The sequence below is a fragment of the Abramis brama genome, assembly GCF_963993115.1.
Source record: "Abramis brama genome assembly, chromosome: 15".
Lineage (NCBI taxonomy): Eukaryota > Metazoa > Chordata > Actinopteri > Cypriniformes > Leuciscidae > Abramis > Abramis brama.
The window spans coordinates 1,337,908-1,361,525 of record NC_139977.1 but is presented as its reverse complement, the minus strand read 5'-3'; the positions used below and the strand labels follow the sequence as shown (position 1 = coordinate 1,361,525).

The window sequence follows — 23,618 nt, the reverse complement described above, 5'->3', positions numbered from 1 at the left end:
CAATTACAATTTCATTTAATTTATTGTTTAATAAAATTATAGGCCTATTATTTTTAGTTTATTAACAGCAACAACAGCTGTAAAGATGAAGTTGACGATCGCCATCTCCGTAGTGAACGCGCCTATAGAGAGAAATGCACATGATTACATAATCAGAGAGTAGCCAATTTCTTTTCGTTTTAAATTGTTAAAAAGACATTTCAAGCTTTCTTAAGATGTATTTCATGTCTGTGAGGCCTATGCTGAGTTTCGTTAAATTAGGATGAGATGCGCTCCCGTTCACGAGCAATGCAGTGACCGCGCGGGCGCCTGCATGATTAGGCCTATCGTCTGCTATATTATTTTAATAATATACTTCTTATTTATTAAATCCAGGCAATTGGTTGATAAAAAAATTATTAAAATTAAGATACAATTTATACAAAAAAGTCTTTCTACAAAACAAAACTTAATTAAGTGGTCAAAATCATGTCTGACCCGCTCCATGTCTCTCGATATTGCGCATCTTACTCGTGCAGTTCACTTTTCATAATCAACATAAATTAAAAAATAACATTATAATATTTTAACAAATATTAAACTAAATAAGCTTATTTAATGGCTACAACACGTATAGTAGACCTAGACTCTCTATTTGTACAAATTGCTGCACATTCATTTTATTCTGAATTTTGCACACATAAGTTGAAAGGCATTTGTTTGCGCATGCATGTAAAACATATCTGCAACATTTATCAAGTTCACTGATAATTATGCGTGCATTTATTAATTATTATCTTAATGAATAATGAAACAAGGACGAAGCATATAAACTGCGTTGTTTGTTTAGAATGGAATGGATCGCAAATAGATCCGAATGAAGAAACGAACCATAGTAGAAAATGTTTTTTTCCGTCTATTTGAAAGTTAGGCTAATAAACATGTTGCATTCGGCCTGATTATGTCATTTTTTAAGTTACATAGCCTGCCTCCAGTTTTCCTCAACGCATATCATCAAAATGTCCGGAAAACGAAACCTCTGCCGGTCACTTTGACCGGCACCATTTTTTTCTAGCGGAAACTCTGACATATATATATACAAGCAAGAGTAAAAAAACACTCGTTTCGGACCCATTCCTGCATCTCTCACTTACTATATGTGAATCACTGTTTGAAGAGCCTGTCAGAGGAATCAGCACATGCTGTCTTAAATAATTAGGCGAGGCGTCTTCTCATTGGATAAGGACACGCCGTCTCATGAATAATAATGAGACAGTGATGAGTCATCGATGAACTAGAGTGCAAGAAAACATCACATCCTGTGACGCTGACACGAAGACGAGTTTAAACCCGCAAGATGAAAATAAAGAAACTAACAGATGATCACACGTCTTCGTTCAACACACATAGTGATTAGGGTTAGGGTTAGGGTTAGGGTTAGGGTTAGGGTTAGGGTTAGGGTTAGGTTGGGGTTTTGTGATTCTTCAAATATATCAGGGGCTTTGGTCTAAATATCAGGGGTCTGAAAGAGCTTTTTTTGCTTGATATTAAATGTCCTTATCATTAACATTATCAGCTGACGGCCCTCACATGTAGAGCACATCAGTTGGGTTTACACGACCATGATGTCGTAGTCATGACAAGCTCACGGCCCTCATCATGCATATTGACCTCTTTATACTGAGTCAAACCTGCCACAGGTTTCTTTTCAAGACGGTCTCCCTCAGATAGAGGCACGAACCATTCATTCCCCATTTCTCATGTGCTGACCGCTTTCTCCGTCCAGCACTTTCTCAGGAGGCTTTTCCCTCTCAGTTTCCCTCCAGTGTTTGCAACTGCATGGGTTTTGTCCGCTGGATGCCCGATGCCTCTTACTAGAGTCGAACACTTGAGGTCAGGATTCGGATACTTGTAATAAAATTAAAATTTCGATTCCTCTTATCGATTCCTTTGTGAGCATTCACTCGCTGTTCTTCACTGAATAACTTTGTAACTATATTTGTAACGTTTTATTTATAAAGTACAGTGTTATTTTACATTTGATCACAGTTTCTGAACCTGAAAATCTTAAAACACTGTTTATTTCAATTGTATCTTTGTTCAGTTGTGTCTATTTGTTGCGATTGCTAAACTGAGTGTTTACTTGTCTTTAATAATGCTTGAAATCTATATTAGTTAGGCTAGTTGTTTTTCTATGGTGTTTTTAAACCACAGGCAAATGCTCCTTGTGTAAGTGTCCTTTAGCCTGTTGATTTTGTTCATAATATTCAGCTACAATTACATGTTTTGCAATAAGACTAAATGTGAATGATATCTAAGTTTTTTTTTTTTTTTGTACCTTATTGGAATCGAAATTAGGAATCGGAATCAAAATTGGAATAGGGGCCCTTTAATGTAGGGTTGGGTTTTGTTTGAATTTGAACAATTCAAAGATAAGATAATACAATCTAAAATATAATATAATATAATATAATGTAATATAATACCTCTCTGAAATGAGTTTTTGCCAGGTGGGATCATCAGCAGTGAAACTATCCTCTGCTCTCATTCATAAAAGACTCTCATCAGTCAACATATACTTGATGAACTGCTCCACTCGGACGCAGCAGTAGGGAACGATCAAGCCCAGCTCGATAAAATACAGCCTGTTAAAGCGCTAATTAACTGTTTAAAAAAATAAAATCTATTGTAAGTACTTCTTTACAAAGAGTCTGACGAAATAACTGGGTATATTGTATTTCAAAAATCATATTCACAGAAACTAGTCTTGAATTTTCTCCCCCCGTCGACGAGGCCGGAGTGGTTCAGTCCATGAAAGCGGAAGTTCTGACAGTTAAACGCAGAGCGAGCGAAGAGAAGTTACAGGCACTTGTATGAGTTTGTGTTGATGTGTTGAACACGGCGTCGTAAACACTAAAGAGAGATTTAGAGATGCGACGGAAGCAGAAGAGACTATTGCAGATCGCGTTTCTGCTCATCGTGGCCTTTCTGTTCTTGCCGAACGTCGGCTTGTGGTCCTCGTCTCTGGAGCGGTTGTTTGACAGCAGTTCTGCGGACGGACCCGGACTCTCACACACACAGGTACCGCAGATTTCTCGCAGAAACACTGAACTGTCACTGTCACTGTCACTGGGATACAAGACTCTCTGACTTCTTCTTTCATCTCCGTCTGAACCGCACGCGAGGAACGCGACGCGACTAGAACGCTGTCGCTGAGGTTTTGTCGCGTCGCGCGCACTCTGTCAACGTGGTAATAGTTATCGGTTGATCGGTAATTATATGGTTCTTTTGAACGAAGTTCACAGTTTAGACACTGTTTTAGACTCGTATCATTTGTCATGGAAATTAAACACAAAGACCTGGTAGTCCATATTTTGAACATTAAAGTTGTTAACTTTGTCTTTTTTATGGCTATTGAGTTAAATAAAAGTATTATATACACATTTTCTGGTAAAATTATTCATCTGAATATTACACTGGTTGTTTAGCACTTTTTTTGCGCTTCAGAGCTAAATTGATTTTATTGGTATTGATCGTTTATTTTTTATTTCAGTGCAGTGACAACTATTTAATTTTGGAAATATATTAGCTAAAAACACTATATCAGTGTCAGTGTTTCTGAACTCCCTGAAACTAACCATTGAAGTCTTGAGTTTCTTCCGGGAATGAACACGTCACAATATTCCTTATTATAATAATTCATGCGCAGAATAAAGGGGCGGGGCCTGGTTGAGTTAGTTAGTAGTGTGTTAAACTGGCGGTTATGGTAAGGGGCGGGACATTTCCCAAACACACTCGAAGCACTCGACCAATCACAACACACTGCTCCAGCTGACCAATCAGAGCACAGTGTGCTTTTCAGAAGGAGGGGCTTCATAGAGACAGGAACTAAACAGAGCGTTACTGACAGACTGGGAAGAGAGGAGCCGCAACAATGGAGAATATGAGGAGAATAATCAACATTCAAGCAGGAAAACCTGTTCTAGTATCAAGACTTTTTTTTAAAAAAAGGGCACAAGTTGAAGTTTTTGTTATATGCTTGTGAATTACGAAGCGACCTTGAGTTGAAAGGCACTGTAAAATAAACGTACCATTAAAGAACATTGGCATTGCTTAAAGTCAACAAGTGTTTTAAAGGGTCATTCCACCCATTTGAACATTGTTTTTTATTTAAAGTGGGTCATATATGTAGTCGAAATGTAAAATAAATTTTGAATTTGGTGCCTTCGTGACCGAGGAAAGACAAAAAATAACTTCAGGACGCATTTGTATGAAAGACAACAACTCCCACAATGCACCACATTGCACAGCTCCGCAAGCCACTCCCACTAATCCAGAAAGCGAAATCACTCTTCCGTCTACAAGGCTAGCTACCACCAGAGCTTGAAATTCATTTCACACAAAATGTCTAGTTAGTTGGCGAACTCATTAGTGCATTACTCCTCGTTTGTATTTCTTTCGAAAAGGTGAATTATTGCATGGTACCTGGATGTTCAGTCAGAACATGCGGTGCGAAACTAGGATAGTTCACAACACAAGCGTCCGTGTCCTCGTCTGATTCAGAGATTTCGTCCAGGAGAAATTGTCATCGTTGTAATTCTTTGCCGCAGACGGACTCTATCTCTGTGTTCGTAGCGGTTCGTAGTTGCATAGTGAGATCACCGGCGCCACCAGTCCGCCCTAACTCGAGCCAGTCCGGGCTCCTCGTCCGCGGCAGGCAGGTCTTCTGCCTCGGCTGCTCTTCGCTATAATGCGGCTCGTAAAGGTAGCCACAAACACCTGATTCAAGCATCAGACTTCCGAAATCCTCTTCTTCTATATCATATTGAGCACTCTCCTCCGCTATTGTCATAACTTTACATCTGTCTCCACAGCGCCTGTTAGCTTAGCTTCAAACAAGATGGAGGATATTGCTTTCAGTTTCAGAGAGTAAAGTCCCACCCACTGATCTGTGATAGGTCTGTAGCGTGAGCGGGTCCCGCCCCCTGGGAAAGATGAGGAACGTGTCTGTAGTCTCAACAGAAATCCCCCCCTCTTACACTTCCTCCTACAATGACGCAAAATGACGATTTTTGCGTCATTGTAGGAGGAAGTGTAAGAGGTAAATAACGGATTTCTCCCGTCTCGGGAAAATGAGAGAGTGTTGCACGACCATTCAATAGTATGACTGGGTTTCTAACAATGCAAAGCTTAATGCAAATGGGTGGAGTGTCCCTTTAATGTTTTCACTAAGCAGTTTGTCTATTTTGATGTATCAGACCTTCCCATGTTCAGTTACAGACCGACAGCTTTACATCTTTAACATTGCAGTGTTGAAACACCAGCACTTCTGCGATCTCTAGTCTGATCTGTTGTGTGCACAGTGTTGTTGAGTAAGTCTTTTCCCTGCTCTGAATATGGGTTTGGAATGATATGAGGATAATGAAGATGAAATATCTCTCTCAAAGTGCCACAATCCGGACCGGAAGAGCAGGATCATCGGGCCGGGATGTGAGCGGTGCTCTTGAAAGGCGGTGTTGTGTTCTGCTCTGGGCACGTGCTGTGGAGCGCTGGCTCTCGTCCAGGCCGAGGTCTGTTAGCGCCTCTGTTTTAGACCCGGAGATCCAGCAATGACAGGCAGGTGCTGGGCTCTCATTTAGAGAACTGTGTAGGATCCGCACTAAAAGTGGACGTGCGCCCGAAAGCCAAAAAATATTCAGACTTATAAAAGCGTGTGAACGCCAGAACCTGCGCTAAATCCCCTTTATAAACCCCGGTCAGCGGAGGACTGTGTTCACATGCGTCTCCTCCCGAAATAACCATATATGAGCTTACAACGCCTCGTTTTCCTATGCAGATCCTCATCTGCATATCATTTGCATATGCATAATCATCCACGTGATCCCATGTTTAACGGTACAAGACATTAGGAAAATATGAGATGCGGATGTGCGTCACATTACATTGCTAAAAATCATTGAGTAGCCGAACCTTGCCTTGTTTTTGAATAAATCAATCAAATAGTGTAAAGTACATTTCAGAGAAAGTTTTTCTCAATCTTTTCCACTGGCCGAATAGTATTTTGATAAATGAGACCCCTGGACTGCCCATTAATCCTTCGCACACACTCCCAATCCCACACATTCCCATTTCTCTGCTAACTCATTCATCTGGTTTGCCACAGTGTGTGAGTTTAGTGTCAGGAACGTTGAGTGTGCGGTGAGCCATGCCTGTTATTAACAGAGGTGCGGTCGTGGACACTGTTTGCATTTAAAAGACAGACACGTAGCAGAAAACTAATCCCCGTTTGCATACTCGTACTACGCCCTGTAAGTGTGCACTCATTAAGAAACACACACTTTTGACTAGACAAGCATTCCCATTCTGTTAAAGTAAACCGGCCTGTCAATCATCCTGTCACAAATTAGTAGCAACTCTGCTCATGTTTATTACATAATGATGCATTAATTAGAAGACAGGCAAACATTTTCTATTGTGCTGTTCATGTATATTTATAGTGTTGTTTCAGATTAAATATGACACTGATAACATTAAAGTGGACCTATTACACCCCTTTTTACAAGATGTAATATTAGTCTCAGTGTCCCCAGAATGTGTGTGTGAAGTTTCAGCTCAAAATACGCCACAGATCAGTTATTATACCATGTTGTAAATGTCCATTTTTGAGTGGAAGGAAAAACTTGCTGTTTTTGTGCTTGTATCTTTAAATGCAAATGAGCTGCTGCTCCGCCCCCTTTCCAGAAGAGGGCGGAGCCTGTACAGCTCGTGCCTCGGACACTCTGACGAAAACTAAAACATCTGTTTGGTTTTGATTATAATCTCACGCTCACGTGACGTTGCAGTTCTTCATCATCATGAAAGTTTATTATCTGCATGTGTTTTAAAGCCATATCAGTGTGAACTTCTGATATATGGTTTTCTGAGCGCACACACTCCCGAATCACGCGCACAGAAAGCTGGATGTCAGACGGAGCGTGAGTATTAAACTAAGTTCTCTTTCACGTCTTATTGAGCTTAAACTGTTAAAAACACACAAAGTTCACATAAACACAGTTGGTTATGTCTGTGAATGTAAACAGCAGGGAAAGAAATCGCATGTGTGTATTATATCTGTGTATTAAAGTGACAGCAGCGTAATATACAGAACCTACTGCTATATATGCTGTTAATATGAGTCAAACAACTAAAGAAAAGCAGAAAATCACTCACTGCTCTTGCCTGAATAACTTTAGTAGCTTTAATTGAACGCTGCTGTTAAACACTCTGGCGAGGAAATGAACAATGCGGACTGTGTTCAGATCACTGAGGGGCGGGGCCTATGCTAATAAGGCGGAGTCTGTCAGCAGTTGTGGGCGGAGCCTAGGAATATGTGAAGTCACAAAAGCTAAAATCTGCAGTCGTGGCGATGTGCAACATCCTTGCAGCACCAAAGTAGAGTTAATATTAGTCAATTATTTCACAACCTTCATTATACACTTGGGAAAATACCGAGGTCCTGACCTCTGGGTCCTCAGTGGTGGGTGCGCTCGATAACTGGCTCTAAAATATTTCGAAAATGTATCTTGAAATTCATTATTATAATGGAACATCTTGAAATGTCATTCGGTTCTGGTATCTTTTCCTCCAACTCTAGAAACAAAGTTTGCTCTTCCTCCTCCTCTTCCTCGGGTGCTCTCTCTGTTTCTTCAGGGTTTGTGTTCTGCTTGTCAGATAATGCACTACTCAAACAAGCTTCATGTGTGTGTTTTCAGAGGCCGAAGAGACACAGAGTGCAGAACGACGGCGTTCGGAAACGGGACTGGCACGACTACGCCGTTATTAAGAGTGAGGCGGCGCGCTCAGGTACGTCACATGATGGAAATCTCTTACAGCGAACATATTAGATTTGTTATTACTGAAAGATGCATGTGCTCAATAGAAAAATGCATGATGAAAAGTTGGATTTTACTAATTTCTACAAATCCTTTTTTTTCCGTTTTAATTTAATTATTCAGTTTTTGTTTTGGACTCCATTTTAATGGTTAAATTAAATTGTATTAATCAAAAAGCATGTCTAATAAATTGAAATCAACTTATACAATTGAACAGTAATTTATTAAAAGTTGAACCAAAATGTTATATTTGAAACTTTGAAATAGGTTTTATTTTTTCTCAAATTCCGTTATATATTTTTTACTAAATTTTCCTTTTTTCCTTTTTCTGGATTTAATTTTCATGGTTTAATCAAAAACATGTCTAATTAATTGAATTCATTAATATACAACTTAATTTATTTATTTGTTTGCAGTAATAGGGCCCTATGAAATGTTAAGTTTTGTCAGAAGTTATTCCTCATAACTGTGTGTGTGTCAGGTGTGGGCGAGCAGGGCCGGCCGTACCCCCTCAGCGACTCGGACCGTGTGGATCAGGCCTACAGAGAGAACGGCTTCAACATCTTCGTCAGTAACCGGATCGCCCTCAACAGATCCCTGCCCGACATCAGACACCCGAAGTGAGTCTGATACACACACATGAGTCTGATACACACACTCCTGCCCGACATCAGACACCCGAAGTGAGTCTGATACACACATGAGTCTGATACACACACTCCTGCCCGACATCAGACACCCGAAGTGAGTCTGATACACACACATGAGTCTGATACACACACTCCTGCCCGACATCAGACACCCAAAGTGAGTCTGATACACACACATGAGTCTGATACACACACTCCTGCCCGACATCAGACACCCAAAGTGAGTCTGATACACACATGAGTCTGATACACACACTCCTGCCCGACATCAGACACCCAAAGTGAGGCTGATACACACATATGAGCCTGATACACACACTCCTGCCTGACATCAGACACCCGAAGTGAGTCTGATACCCACATGAGTCTGATACACACACTCCTGCCCGACATCAGACACCCGAAGTGAGTCTGATACACACACGAGTCTGATACACACACTCCTGCCCGACATCAGACACCCGAAGTGAGGCTGATACGCACATATGAGCCTGATACACACACTCCTGCCTGACATCAGACACCCGAAGTGAGGCTGATACGCACACAGGGCTCGCAAAATTTCAAAATCGCTGGTAGCCCTTCGGGCAGGCACTCTTCAGATTTTGGTAGCCCGAAATGAATTTTACTAGCCCATATAAAAAGACAATTTTATTAATGTAGAAAATTGGTTAGGAGTCAAAACATTTTGATTTCTCTGATCTACATATGTGCATTTTAAGATGTTTTGAGGGCCAAAAAAAAATGGATAACAATAACTTTAAAACCATGTAAGTGGGCAGCTGATTATTTTTCTCTCCTCATCAGCATCACACTCCTATTCTCTTTGTTTTTCTCTTGCTCTGTCTCTTCCCCTCCTAAAGCTGAGCTTTGACTGATATAGGCTTTTCATTTTTGTCTGTCAGTGAAGTAAACTTAGGGTCAACTTCTCAGACGCATTATTTTACTCAATTAATTTACTAGCTACTAGGAAAGCTAGGTAGCCTAACTAAGTTTATTAAATTCATTCACAGTATGTACACATTCATTATTGATCTTATTCCTAATACAGGGCTTTATAATCAAATAGGTCCTACATTTAAGGTTATTAGGGGGTTCAATTTTTTTATTTCTCTGATATGTCCATTTCAAGACGTTTGAAGGCCAAGAAAGGATAAGAAATAGCTTTAAAACAATGTCAGTGGGCAGTAGATTATGTGTCAATACCTGCTCTCACTTCTTATCCATCACTTATCCATTTCTTTTTCTCTCAGTCTCCTCATCTTGCCCTGTCTCTTCCCTCCTAAAGCTGAACTTTTTTAGGAGAAGGCTTTACTGAAGGCTACAAATTGTATATTAATTCTCAACATGTACACATTCATTATTAATCTTGTGCCTAACATGAAAACGGCTTTGTTAATGCTCTGTTAATGTCCCCTCACAAATAATGACAGTAAACTAATTATTAGTCACGTTGCATAGGCCTATTTTCAGTTCAAAATGGCGAAATTCGACAAAAGTATATTTGTTTGTCTGATTATTTTTGTCATTCGTTTCACATTTATGACCTAAAAAAGCTGTCAAATATGAAATGTTTAGTTTAGCTACTTACATCTTATCTCGCACTTGGCCGTAAACCAAAGCGTCAGTCGCTCTGCTCAAATTCGCGCTCTGCAGCTTCTTGTGAACATAAAGCCCGCCTACTTTGATTTGATTGGTCATCTCAAATATTCTGACATTGACAGACCAATGAGACTCAGATGAACACACACACACACCTTTCTGACGTGCGCTCTCCTCTGCGCCGCTGCGGAGTGAAGATGAAGAACGCGCTGAATCTGATTATAACAAGACTGAAACGAACACTATTTCAGATAGCCCGTCGGGCAGGCCGGTTATGCATTTTGGTAGCCCGACCGGAAAACACAATAGCCCCGGGACGTCGGGCAGGCGATTTTGCGAGCCCTGGCACATATGAGACTGATACACACACTCCTGCCCGACATCAGACACCCGAAGTGAGTCTGATACCCACATGAGTCTGATACACACACTCCTGCCCGACATCAGACACCCGAAGTGAGTCTGATACACACACGAGTCTGATACACACACTCCTGCCCGACATCAGACACCCAAAGTGAGGCTGATACACACATATGAGACTGATACACACACTCCTGCCCGACATCAGACACCCAAAGTGAGGCTGATACACACATATGAGACTGATACACACACTCCTGCCCGACATCAGACACCCGAAGTGAGTCTGATACCCACATGAGTCTGATACACACACTCCTGCCCGACATCAGACACCCGAAGTGAGTCTGATACACACACGAGTCTGATACACACACTCCTGCCCGACATCAGACACCCAAAGTGAGGCTGATACACACATATGAGCCTGATACACACACTCCTGCCCGACATCAGACACCCGAAGTGAGTCTGATACACACATATGAGCCTGATACACACACTCCTGCCCGACATCAGACACCCGAAGTGAGTCTGATACACACATATGAGCCTGATACACACACTCCTGCCCGACATCAGACACCCAAAGTGAGGCTGATACACACATATGAGCCTGATACACACACTCCTGCCCGACATCAGACACCCAAAGTGAGGCTGATACACACATATGAGCCTGATACACACACTCCTGCCCGACATCAGACACCCAAAGTGAGGCTGATACACACATATGAGCCTGATACACACACTCCTGCCCGACATCAGACACCCAAAGTGAGGCTGATACACACATATGAGTCTGATACACACACTCCTGCCCGACATCAGACACCCGAAGTGAGTCTGATACCCACATGAGTCTGATACACACACTCCTGCCCGACATCAGACACCCGAAGTGAGTCTGATACACACATATGAGCCTGATACACACACTCCTGCCCGACATCAGACACCCAAAGTGAGTCTGATACACACATATGAGCCTGATACACACACTCCTGCTCGACATCAGACACCCGAAGTGAGTCTGATACACACATATGAGCCTGATACACACACTCCTGCTCGACATCAGACACGCGAAGTGAGGCTGATACACACATATGAGCCTGATACACACACTCCTGCTCGACATCAGACACCCGAAGTGAGGCTGATACACACATATGAGTCTGATACACACACTCCTGCTCGACATCAGACACCCGAAGTGAGGCTGATACACACATATGAGTCTGATACACACACTCCTGCTCGACATCAGACACCCGAAGTGAGGCTGATACACACATATGAGCCTGATACACACACTCCTGCTCGACATCAGACACCCGAAGTGAGGCTGATACACACATATGAGTCTGATACACACACTCCTGCTCGACATCAGACACCCGAAGTGAGTCTGATACCCACATATGAGTCTGATACACACACTCCTGCCCGACATCAGACACCCGAAGTGAGTCTGATACACAGATATGAGCCTGATACACACACTCCTGCTCGACATCAGACACCCGAAGTGAGGCTGATACACACATATGAGCCTGATACACACACTCCTGCCCGACATCAGACACCCGAAGTGAGTCTGATACACACATATGAGCCTGATACACACACTCCTGCTCGACATCAGACACCCGAAGTGAGTCTGATACCCACATGAGTCTGATACACACACTCCTGCTCGACATCAGACACCCGAAGTGAGGCTGATACACACATATGAGACTGATACACACACTCCTGCCCGACATCAGACACCCGAAGTGAGTCTGATACCCACATGAGTCTGATACACACACTCCTGCTCGACATCAGACACCCGAAGTGAGGCTGATACACACATATGAGTCTGATACACACACTCCTGCCCGACATCAGACACCCGAAGTGAGTCTGATACACACATATGAGCCTGATACACACACTCCTGCCCGACATCAGACACCCGAAGTGAGGCTGATACGCACATATGAGACTGATACACACACTCCTGCTCGACATCAGACACCCGAAGTGAGGCTGATACACACATATGAGACTGATACACACACTCCTGCCCGACATCAGACACCCGAAGTGAGGCTGATACACACATATGAGCCTGATACACACACTCCTGCCCGACATCAGACACCCGAAGTGAGGCTGATACACACATATGAGCCTGATACACACACTCCTGCTCGACATCAGACACCCGAAGTGAGTCTGATACACACATATGAGCCTGATACACACACTCCTGCTCGACATCAGACACCCGAAGTGAGTCTGATACACACATATGAGCCTGATACACACACTCCTGCTCGACATCAGACACCCGAAGTGAGTCTGATACACACATATGATTCTGATACACACACTCCTGCCCGACATCAGACACCCGAAGTGAGTCTGATACACACATATGAGCCTGATACACACACTCCTGCTCGACATCAGACACCCGAAGTGAGGCTGATACACACATATGAGTCTGATACACACACTCCTGCTCGACATCAGACACCCGAAGTGAGTCTGATACACACATATGATTCTGATACACACACTCCTGCCCGACATCAGACACCCGAAGTGAGTCTGATACACACATATGAGACTGATACACACACTCCTGCTCGACATCAGACACCCGAAGTGAGTCTGATACACACATATGAGCCTGATACACACACTCCTGCTCGACATCAGACACCCGAAGTGAGTCTGATACACACATATGATTCTGATACACACACTCCTGCCCGACATCAGACACCCAAAGTGAGTCTGATACACACATATGAGCCTGATACACACACTCCTGCTCGACATCAGACACCCGAAGTGAGGCTGATACACACATATGAGTCTGATACACACACTCCTGCTCGACATCAGACACCCGAAGTGAGGCTGATACACACATGATACACTGTATCTTTAGTGGACTTAAGCTCATTTAGTGGAAGATTTTTGTATGTACTGATTGTTGTTGTTTTTTAATGTTTAATTGTCTATTTGTGGTGTTTGTAATGTGCAATGGTGGCAAATGAGTTTCCACTTACAGAGATTAATAATGTTTTCTAATCTAATCTAATCTAATCTAATCTAATTCTCAAGCACATTACAGGACATTAATAGTGTGTTGAATTTCAGTGTAAGTTCGCTGTGTAGAGCCCTAGTAAGATAATAGGCCAGTGTTTTCTCTGAGATATATTACTTATTGAATTCTTCACCTCACCTCACCATGTACAGTCATGGAAAATAAGGTCAGGGAATAGCAAAGTCTTGGAAATGTCTGCATTTTTAGTAAGACTCAGCTCAGCTCTAAGATATTTTAGTAGAAATTAAACTTGTATTGTAGAGTTAAACTTTCCTTACAATAAATAGATAAATAGTTTCTTTTCAGGATCATGTAATAATTAGGGCTGCCCTCGACCTTTTCTAGTTGACTAATCACGCGTTATATTAATATATTAATATATTAATATATTAATATATTAATATATATATTATATATAATATATATACTATATATATATAATATATATATATATATATATACTATATATACTATATACTAATATATAGTATAAAACATAGGCGTGATGAGTAATGGGTAGTTTTTATCTCTAGAAGAGATCATGGATATTAGTTTGGGTGGGATTCTTCCATATAAACACCACAGTTGCGTTTACTGAGAAACACACTAAGATGATACGGCGGCGCGCTCTCATTGGTGTAGTAATAGCAAACGGTTGCAGTCATTGGTTCACATGGCCATGTCAAATAGTGTTCTGGTTGCTCACTTCCAAAGATATTTACACACTAGTCGACAAACTAGTTTTACCAGACGGTTAGGTGTACGTTTGGCAAAAGAGAACTGGTGTTTTTGTAAACATTTTAAACTAGCCCTGTGTTTGTATATAGACACATTAAGTATGCGGTTAAAGTCGCAGTGAGCGTTTGCGTTCACCCAAACAATTTTGTGAATATTTGCTAGATGTCTATGTATAAAGTCACTCACTCACACTTACCCCTTTTCCACCAAGGCAGAGCTGGTGCTGGTTCGGAGCCAGAGCCTAGTTTCAAATCGGTTCTTTGTTTTTCCACCGCCAAAGCACCAGCTCCGAACCAGTAAAACTGGTTCTTAAGTAGCACCAAATCATTGCAGGGTCTAGAATGGAGCCAAGAAAGAACCGCTTGCGTCAGGGGCTGGGGGCGGGGTTACCGTGACCAACAAGACGAATAGAAACTTGTGACCGCCATTTTTAAATAGCAGCTAGTCGAGCTAATAGCAGCTCGATTATAATATCCGTCTTTGTAAGTTACGGCGAGCTGCACGAACGCGTTGGATTCCGATGTATTTTTGCAAACCCATGAGCATCCATAGTATTGCAACGTCCGTTATTGTTGATGGCTTGTTCGAGATGCATCGGAGCGGCGAGGACCGATCGGAGCTGCGGGAGTGTTTGGAGAGCATACGACTCCTTGTGCTTTTAGATCGCTATCGCAGTGCTTTGATGTCATGCGGCGATCGATCTGCGAGAAGCCGATGCATCTCGAACAAGCCTGGCGTGTTTGTGTTTGGCGCTACCGCACTAGCGGTTGCTGGGCAACATGAGACGTATACAGTGACGTAAGATCTGGCTCTGTTGTGGCTCTCTAGCCGGTGGAAAGGCAAACCGGTTCTTAGTAAGCTCGTCAGTCGAACCAACTCTGAACCAGCTTTGGCTCTGGCTCTGAACCAGCACCCGGTTCTTGTTGGTGGAAAAGGGGTAACTGTGTGCTAACTACACACCCCGCAACGCGCGATAAAAGGTTATTTTCCATTTTAATCAGTGTTTGTCCAGCCGCGACGGCGACACGCGACGACTCTATTTCAGAAACGTTTCTATTTTTCTGCGACGTCGCGCTGGAACAACAAACACAAAGTGTGGCGATGATGATCTCAGGGACTGTTTATGTGCTTTATTTAATGTTAAAAGCGTGTCATGTGACTCTGAATATCATTTAGTGCTCCAGCTTTGAGGCTGTAAAAGCAACAGTGGATAATTCACCTCAGATCTTGAAATTAAACAAATGGAAACAAGAACGTTCAAACTGTGAACAAACAGTGTATTCTCTGACAAAGATTGTTTTAGTAACTCAGTAGCCTATGTATTTTTAATAATGTTTAAATGGTGTAATATTTGTGAATTTGATTATGGAGCTACTTATCCATTTTCTTGTGAGTGCCGTCAAGATTACTCTCTGGTGCCGTGAGACTCCGCCCACACACTGTTCTGATTGGTTGACTCCGCACCACACTATTCTGATTGGCTGACTCCACCCACACGCTGTTTTGACTTGCTGACTCCGCCCACACGCTGTTCTGATTGGCTGACTCCGCCCACACACTATTCTGATTGGTTGACTCCGCCCACACACTATTCTGATTGGCTGACTCCACCCACACGCTGTTCTGACTTGCTGACTCCGCCCACACGCTGTTCTGATTGGCTGACTCCGCCCACACACTGTTCTGATGGGCTCCGATGGGCTAGGACCAAGGTTATAATCGTTAACGAAAACGAACGAAAAAACGAAAACTAGGTGCGAAAAAACATTGTCGTTAACTGAAATAAAAATAAAAACGAGGCATTACAAAAAAACGATAACTAACTAAAACTGCATGTGTGTTTGGCAAAACTAACTAAAATAAAATAAAATTATAGAGTAAATGTCCTTAGTTTTCGTCTTTGTCAAGGTCTTTCATTTTTTAATGCTATTTAAAACACGCAGCGTATTCCCTGCTCACCCTCCGTCTCTCTGTCACTCATGCGTCTCTCACATGCGCGCGCGCACACACACACACACACACACAGCCCCTCCCCTCCGTGCACACCGTCTCCATGAGAACGAGTGTTCGTTCGACGTTGCAAGTACGCGAAAGGTTGGTATCTCCATCTCGTGAACACCTTTACACAATCACACATTAAAAAGTGGTATAAAAATATTTTAAATTCTGACTATAATTTTGTCAGTGTGTTAATGTTGACCCGAGAAGCGATTGTGCCTTCTTTAGAAAGTTAACTAGTCGCAAGTTTGAGGTAAAATGCACTTTTTGGTTGTGGTTGTCGATGTCAAAACACTATAGGCTATAAGCTGTGATTCAAATATTAAATAATGTTACGTCATTTTTTTACTTTTACACTGAATGTTTGCTGCTTCAATCCAGATGAGTAGGCTATTGACTATATAGGATAAATTAAGTATAGGGTGTGAAAATTGTACAGCTGTGGTATTTGTATAGGGTGTGATTTCTGTATAGAAGATGTGTAGATTTCTGGTATGGCGTGTTGATTTTGTAAGAGGTGAAGGAATTTCAATGGGGTGTGAATTTTTTCCTAAAATTGTATGACATTTTTGTTGAGTTAGTATTACACAATACTTTTTCTGACCTTTTTGAATCTTGCCCCTGACAAATAACCCAAATTACAAAAAAAGACTAAAACTAATAAAAACTAAACTAAAACTAAGCATTTTCAAAAAATAAAAACTAAACTAAACTAGCAAACCCACTTTAAAAACTAATTAAAACTAAACTAAATTTGAAAACAAAAAGTCAAAACGAAATAAAAATAAAAACTAATGAAAAATGCAAAACTATAATAACCCTGGCTAGGACACGGTGTTAAAGTGGGTCAAAATGCTAAGAATGCTGTAATTTTACTCTTATTCTTAGACTTAATAATTAGTGTAAAGACTGAGCTCTAAGATATTTAAAGTCCAACTGAAATCAAAATTGACCCTATTTACTTTGTTAGCGCATATTATTAGTCTTGTGGTGAACAATTAATCCGTGCAAGTTAAAACACAGAAAAAAATGGTTTGCCGTCGTAATCTTTAATCAAAGTCTGAAAAGTTACTTCCGGTCTGGAATGGCGTCCCTTCTCTGATGACGTAGGTTTGAGGACTTGGGTTGGGTAACCCTTAACCACTCCCCTCAAACCGTTAGTCTGCTATGAGTGAGAGATGGAGAGGAGGAGCGCTAGAGTAAAACCCTGCCCTCTGTTCAATATTCCGTTTCAATGGGAAATACGTCACAGCACTGGAGAAAAGTCGTTTGCAACTTCCGGTTCACGCGGACTTTAAGAGAGTTACGAGTAACACTATGGCGGCACACACTTTCCAACGAAGATATAATATATTGAAGTTATATGATGACAGAGAGTTAATAAACACTTAGGCTTGATCATCGAGCTATGACCTTATCAGAGATGTAATAACTTCTCCCACTCTATACATCAGTGCTCTAGCCAGTGATGGAAAAGGGCACTTCTGTATTTTAATCTGTTGCGTTCCTTCTCTTTGTCTTGCGTACTGCGTACACTTCTCACGTGTGTCCGGTACTTCACCACTCAGAGTCACAGCATCAGGTCCCGAATCCCATACTTCCCTACTGTATAGTGGACGAAAAACAGTGTGTGACGAAAGAAGTGTCTGAACACACAGTGCTCATTAAACACCTGGCAAAAGTATCCGGATGATCTTCTTCTTCCGGCGAGATTCTGAAGTGTGCATGCGATGAACACTTGAGTATCCCATGAGGCCACGGGAGAGGATTTACAGGTCACATGATAATGACAACATGGCGGATGTAGTGTGTCCAGATTACACTCATACTATAGAGAACACATATTATGGAGTAATTATTACTTATTCAAAATAATTCAAAGCATTTTTTTAAATAATTGAATTGCCTTATTTAAATTATTTGATTATAATTACATTAAATGATGACATAGTCCTGTCTGTTGATTGGAAACGGTAATACATTTTATTTTTCAGGATTCTTTGATTCATAGAAAGTTTAAAAGAACCTCATTTATTTGAAATATAATTTTTGTAACATTTATAAATGTCTTTACTGTCACTTTTGATCAATTTAAAGCGTAAAGTATTGATTTCTTTACTTTTGAACAACCTGAAGCAGCACGACTGTTTTCAACACTGATAATAATCATAAATGTTTCTCGAGCATCAAATCATCATATTAGAGTGATTTGTGAAGGATCATGTGACACTGAAGACTGGAGTAATGATGCTGAAAATTCAGCTTTGATCACAGGAATATATTACACTTTACTGTATATTCACATAGAGAACAGCTGATTTACACTGGAATAATATTTCACTGTTTTTACTGTATTTTTGATCAAATAAACGCAGCTCTGGTGAGCAGAAGAGACTCTTTTGAACAGTAGTGTATAGTTTACAAGACATAATAATAACTGAATGTACACAAAAGATCCTGTGTGATTACTGTGTGATTACCTGGATGACCAGAAGCTTCTTGAGCATCAATGAATGTTTGTGACTTTTATAATAGTTGTGTTCGAGTCCTTTGGATCTCAGTATTATACAGTCACTGTTGGAAATGATCAACACTGGGAAGTTTAACTCTCACAACTATCAGCAAACGTTTGAACCGGTTTATTCCTGCAGATTCAACACTGTGGGACTAAATCTGATGCATGTTTATGAATAACTGGGCATATATCTGAATGTTTGTGACTTTTGCAATAGTTGTGTTCGAGTCCTTTGGATCTCAGTGTCATACAGTCTCTGTTGGAAAGGGTTAGTGAAGGGTTTTGCTGACAACGATCACAAAACACACAAACAGTCATTGATCATCCAGGTAACGACACGCTTTATTAGGAATCTTTATTCAACAACACTGTGGGACTAAATCTGATGCATGCTTTTGAGTAACTGGGCATATATTTTCCCTCTCCACCATTGAAACCGGTTTTAACTGTGTGTGTGTGTGTGTGTGTGTGTGTGTGTGTGTGTGCAGCTGTAAGACGAAGCTGTATGCCGAAGACCTCCCCAACACCAGCATCATCATCCCCTTCCACAACGAGGGCTGGTCGTCTCTTCTCCGCACCGTTCACAGCGTCCTGAACCGCTCGCCGCCGCGGCTCCTGGCCGAGATCGTGCTGGTCGACGACTTCAGCGACAAGGGTACGCATCATAATCACTGATCACGTGACACCTCCTGTGTCTCACGGTGCGCTCAAGTCCTCCTGGGACATCGTGTTCACGACAGCTTGTTCGTCGGAGTCAGATGGCGGAGTGCTTTCTCTTAATTAATTATGACTCTTTGCTTTGTGTTTTTAATTCATTTGTGAAGCCACTGCAAACTTTATCGTTACATATTAGGTCACATTTATTTTTATAGCACTTTTTACAACACAGAGTGTTTCGAAGCAGCTTTACAGAGATAACATGAAAATAATGCAACAAAGATTGTTTCCAGAAGAAAATAGTCCAGCTTAAGTACGTTCAGTGATGGTTCATTTGTGTTTAAAAAAAGTTATTAATATAGTTCATTTTTATATATATATATAGCTCAGTTCAGTTCTCAAATAATGATGTCAGTGCAGGCAGATCAATAATATTGTTGAATATTAAATTAAATATTAAATTTAATGTCCCCAACTAAGCAAGCCGAACCAATGGCAAGGTGGAAAAAGGCGACAATTACAACAATTACATTGTTATATTATAATGCCATCATATTCTGTGCAGGCAAATAGCTTACTTCACTGTAAATAGAAAAGCCTGACAACATTCACTGCTAAACACCTTTAAGTATTGTGGTGTTCCTCCATGTTTCTCACTGACACGCACAAAACTGAAAACGCTCTCCAAAGTGGATGAATTTGAGAACGCTTGTGTTCGTGTTGTAGTGCGGACTGAGAAAACGGAGGTATTTAAAAACGAGTAAGTTTAGTCATGTGACGCATGTTGTACCAATAGATACTCATGTTTATAGCGGTATTGTGCCTGTTATATTCACTTTCACACAGTTGCTAAAATATGTTAGTTCACACACTCTTCATATCAGTCCTGCAAAGACGACAGAAACTCACTCACATCTGCTGTCCTGCGGTGAAACATGAGAGATTTAGTGTTTTACACCAAACATATAATGTTGAGTGAGAGCGACCCGGACGATCAGTGAATGCTTTGCTAGATAAAATTATCCTGCCAGAAGAATTGCGTAATAACTTTATTATTTATGTGTCCATCTGCATCATCTCAGTGAGCTTTAGTGAGGTTTTACGCATGCGCTGTAAAGGGGAATTTAGCGTTTTCAGGGCGTTTTTCAAAAGTTTCTCGTCCGCACATGTAGACGCAGCCTCAGTCAGTGTGTTTTATATGCGTGACAGATGTTAAGCCATGACCCTGGCCTGTCCTGCAGCGCGTCACATGCTCATAAGCTCCAGATTGGCCGTAATCCGCTCACTATAGCTCAGATTTGAGGGTTGCTGCTTGTTTTAATCAAACACAAATATGTTTTCAGCCAAGTATGTGTGTTTCATCCGACTCGTCCACACAGTACTCGTGCTAAATCTCCTGCAGGACAGTTCAGTTCTTTACAATAATATAATACAGAATGAAAAATAAATAAGCTGTTACACTGAGATGGTTTGGGAAAACCATAAAGTGTTTTTGTACTGTCAATTATTGGCCACAACTCATCAAAACTAAATGGTTGTTTATTGATTATGAATTTCCAATATTTTCTTCAGCAAGGGGTTTCAAACGTTTAATGGCAAACAATATCCGTGTGAGATCAATTCTTTATTAGGCTTATAATATAATAAAATATAGGCCTAATATAATATAATATAATATAATATAATATAATATAATATAATATAATATAATATAATATAATATAATATAAAAACGAATTGAAGTATTTGAAGTGATATAATATATCAGTTTAAATGCTTCAATTTGTTTTGATATTATATTATTATATATGGATATTTTTCGCATCTGACGTGCGCGCAGCTTAGAGGGAACATTGACTGGAAGCACTTCATCTGAGATGCAGTTATGCTGAAGCTTTAACATATAAATATTAGGTTTCAAATGACCTTCTGATTTAAAAAAAATATGTGCACGAAAAACTAATGTGTGATTTCAAAACTACCCACATCTGCACTTCTTTGTGGCAAAGATGTGACAACAAGCAGAAATATGAGTGAAATCAAAACTAAGTTTATATGCATCACAGTATATCACTATATGTCCAGGCCACTTTTCAGAATTCCTCTGATCACAGTGTTTAACGAGGGCCTCAAAGTGAAGATATTGCACTAAATCTGACTAAAATATGTCATATTTGAATCATGACTGAGCTTTAATAAACTGACAGACTCTATCACAACTTCTGTTCTAAGATCAAAACATCTCAAGCATTTTCACTGTTGCTTTCAGCGTTTAGAGATGAAGAGAGACGGCGAAAGAGTCACGTGATGGTTTTATGTGAGAAACAGAGCAAAATGTATTCATCATTCCTGAAATTCGTGTTTTTAAATTCGCTGCATCACGATGCTTTACCTGATTGGAAGCATTGAGCAATATTAAAGGATTACCCAGTTAAGGATTAGGATTTCCAGATAATTTACTCACCTCATCCAAGATGCTCATGTCTTTCTTTCTTCAGTGGAAAAGAAATGAAGGTTTTTGAGGAAAACACTCCAGGATGTTTCTCCATATAGTGTCTTCAATGGGGTCCAACGGGTCGAAGGTCCAGGTGTGAGTTTCAGTGCAGCTTCAAAGTCTCGACACGATCCAGCCGAGGAATAAGAGTCTCATCTAGACAAACCAGCGGACATTTATAACAAAATAAACATTTATATAGTTTTAATCCACAAATGCTGGTCTTGCACTCGCTGTGATGCGCCACACATTACGTAATCGGGTTGAAAGGTCACGCGTGTTCCGGTTTATAAATGTAGGGTAGGGCAAAAAACAAATTTTCTCCTCCAACTTCAAAATCGTCCGACATCGTTGTTTTACCTTTTATTTATTTGTTTTTTGTAAATGGCATTTGACTTGCTCTTTGCACGTTTGCTTTGTAAACGCTAGGTCGGTACTTCCGTCTATGTCACGCGTGACCTTTGAACCTGATTACGTAATGTGTGGCGCATCACAGCTAGTGCAATACGAGCTTTTGTGGTTAAAAGTATATAAATGTTTATTTTGTTATAAAATGTCCGCTGGTTTGTCTGGATAAGACTCTTATTCCTCGGCTGGATCGTGTCGAGACTTTGAAGCTGCACTGAAACTCACATCTGGACCTCGACCCGTTGGACCCCATTGAAGACACTATATGTGGAAACATCCTGGAATGTTTTCCTCAAAAACCTTAATTTCTTTTCCACTGAAGAAAGAAAGACATGAACATCTTGCATGAGGTGAGTAAATTATCAGGAAATGTTAACTCTGAAGTGAGCTACTCCTTTAACACTGATGTCCTGACACAAGAATGCTTTAGTAAGAAGGATGCTGTAGTGTGTTGTTCCTCTGTTGGCCCAGAGCACCTGAAGGCCCCGCTGGAGGAGTACATGGTGCGCCTGCCGAAGGTGCGGATCCTGCGGACCAAGAAGCGCGAGGGTCTGATCCGGACGAGGCTCCTGGGAGCCGAAGCCGCCATCGGGGACGTCATCACCTTCCTGGACTCCCACTGCGAGGCCAACGTCAACTGGCTGCCTCCCTTACTGGGTAACAAACCTCCCTTACTGGGTAACAAACCTCCCTTACTGGGTAACAAACCTCCCTTACTGGGTAAACTACCCTCCCTTACTGGGTAAACTACCCTCCCTTACTGGGTAAACTACCCCCCCTAACTGGGTAAACTAACCTCCCTTACTGGGTAAACTACCCTCCCTTACTGGGTAAACTACCCCCCCTAACTGGGTAAACTACCCTCCCTTACTGGGTAAACTAACCTCCCTTACTGGGTAAACTACCCTCCCTAACTGGGTAAACTAACCTCCCATACTGGGTAAACTAACCTCCCTTATTGGGTAAACTAACCTCCCTTACTGGGTAAACTACCCTCCCTAACTGGGTAAACTAACCTCCCTTACTGGGTAAACTACCCTCCCTAACTGGGTAAACTAACCTCCCTAACTGGGTAAACTACCCTCCCTTACTGGGTAAACTACCCCCCCTAACTGGGTAACAAACCTCCCTTACTGGGTAAACTACCCTCCCTTACTGGGTAAACTAACCTCCCTTACTGGGTAAACTACCCTCCCTAACTGGGTAAACTAACCTCCCTTACTGGGTAAAC

General features: G+C 41.3%; 1 protein-coding gene across 1 annotated transcript in view; it reads left to right on the top strand.

The window, feature by feature from the left end:
* The first annotated feature begins 2,775 nt into the window (after positions 1–2,775).
* The window catches only part of galnt10 (UDP-N-acetyl-alpha-D-galactosamine:polypeptide N-acetylgalactosaminyltransferase 10 (GalNAc-T10)), a 44,130-nt gene continuing 23,287 nt past the window's right edge, over positions 2,776–23,618 (top strand). Inside the window, exons 1-5 of the mRNA XM_084137823.1 lie at positions 2,776–3,060; positions 7,731–7,821; positions 8,332–8,470; positions 19,317–19,483; positions 22,859–23,044. Of these exons, the coding sequence (XP_083993949.1) occupies positions 2,911–3,060; positions 7,731–7,821; positions 8,332–8,470; positions 19,317–19,483; positions 22,859–23,044 (733 nt within the window). The 5' untranslated portion in view covers positions 2,776–2,910. The remainder of the gene's footprint in view (positions 3,061–7,730; positions 7,822–8,331; positions 8,471–19,316; positions 19,484–22,858; positions 23,045–23,618) is intronic.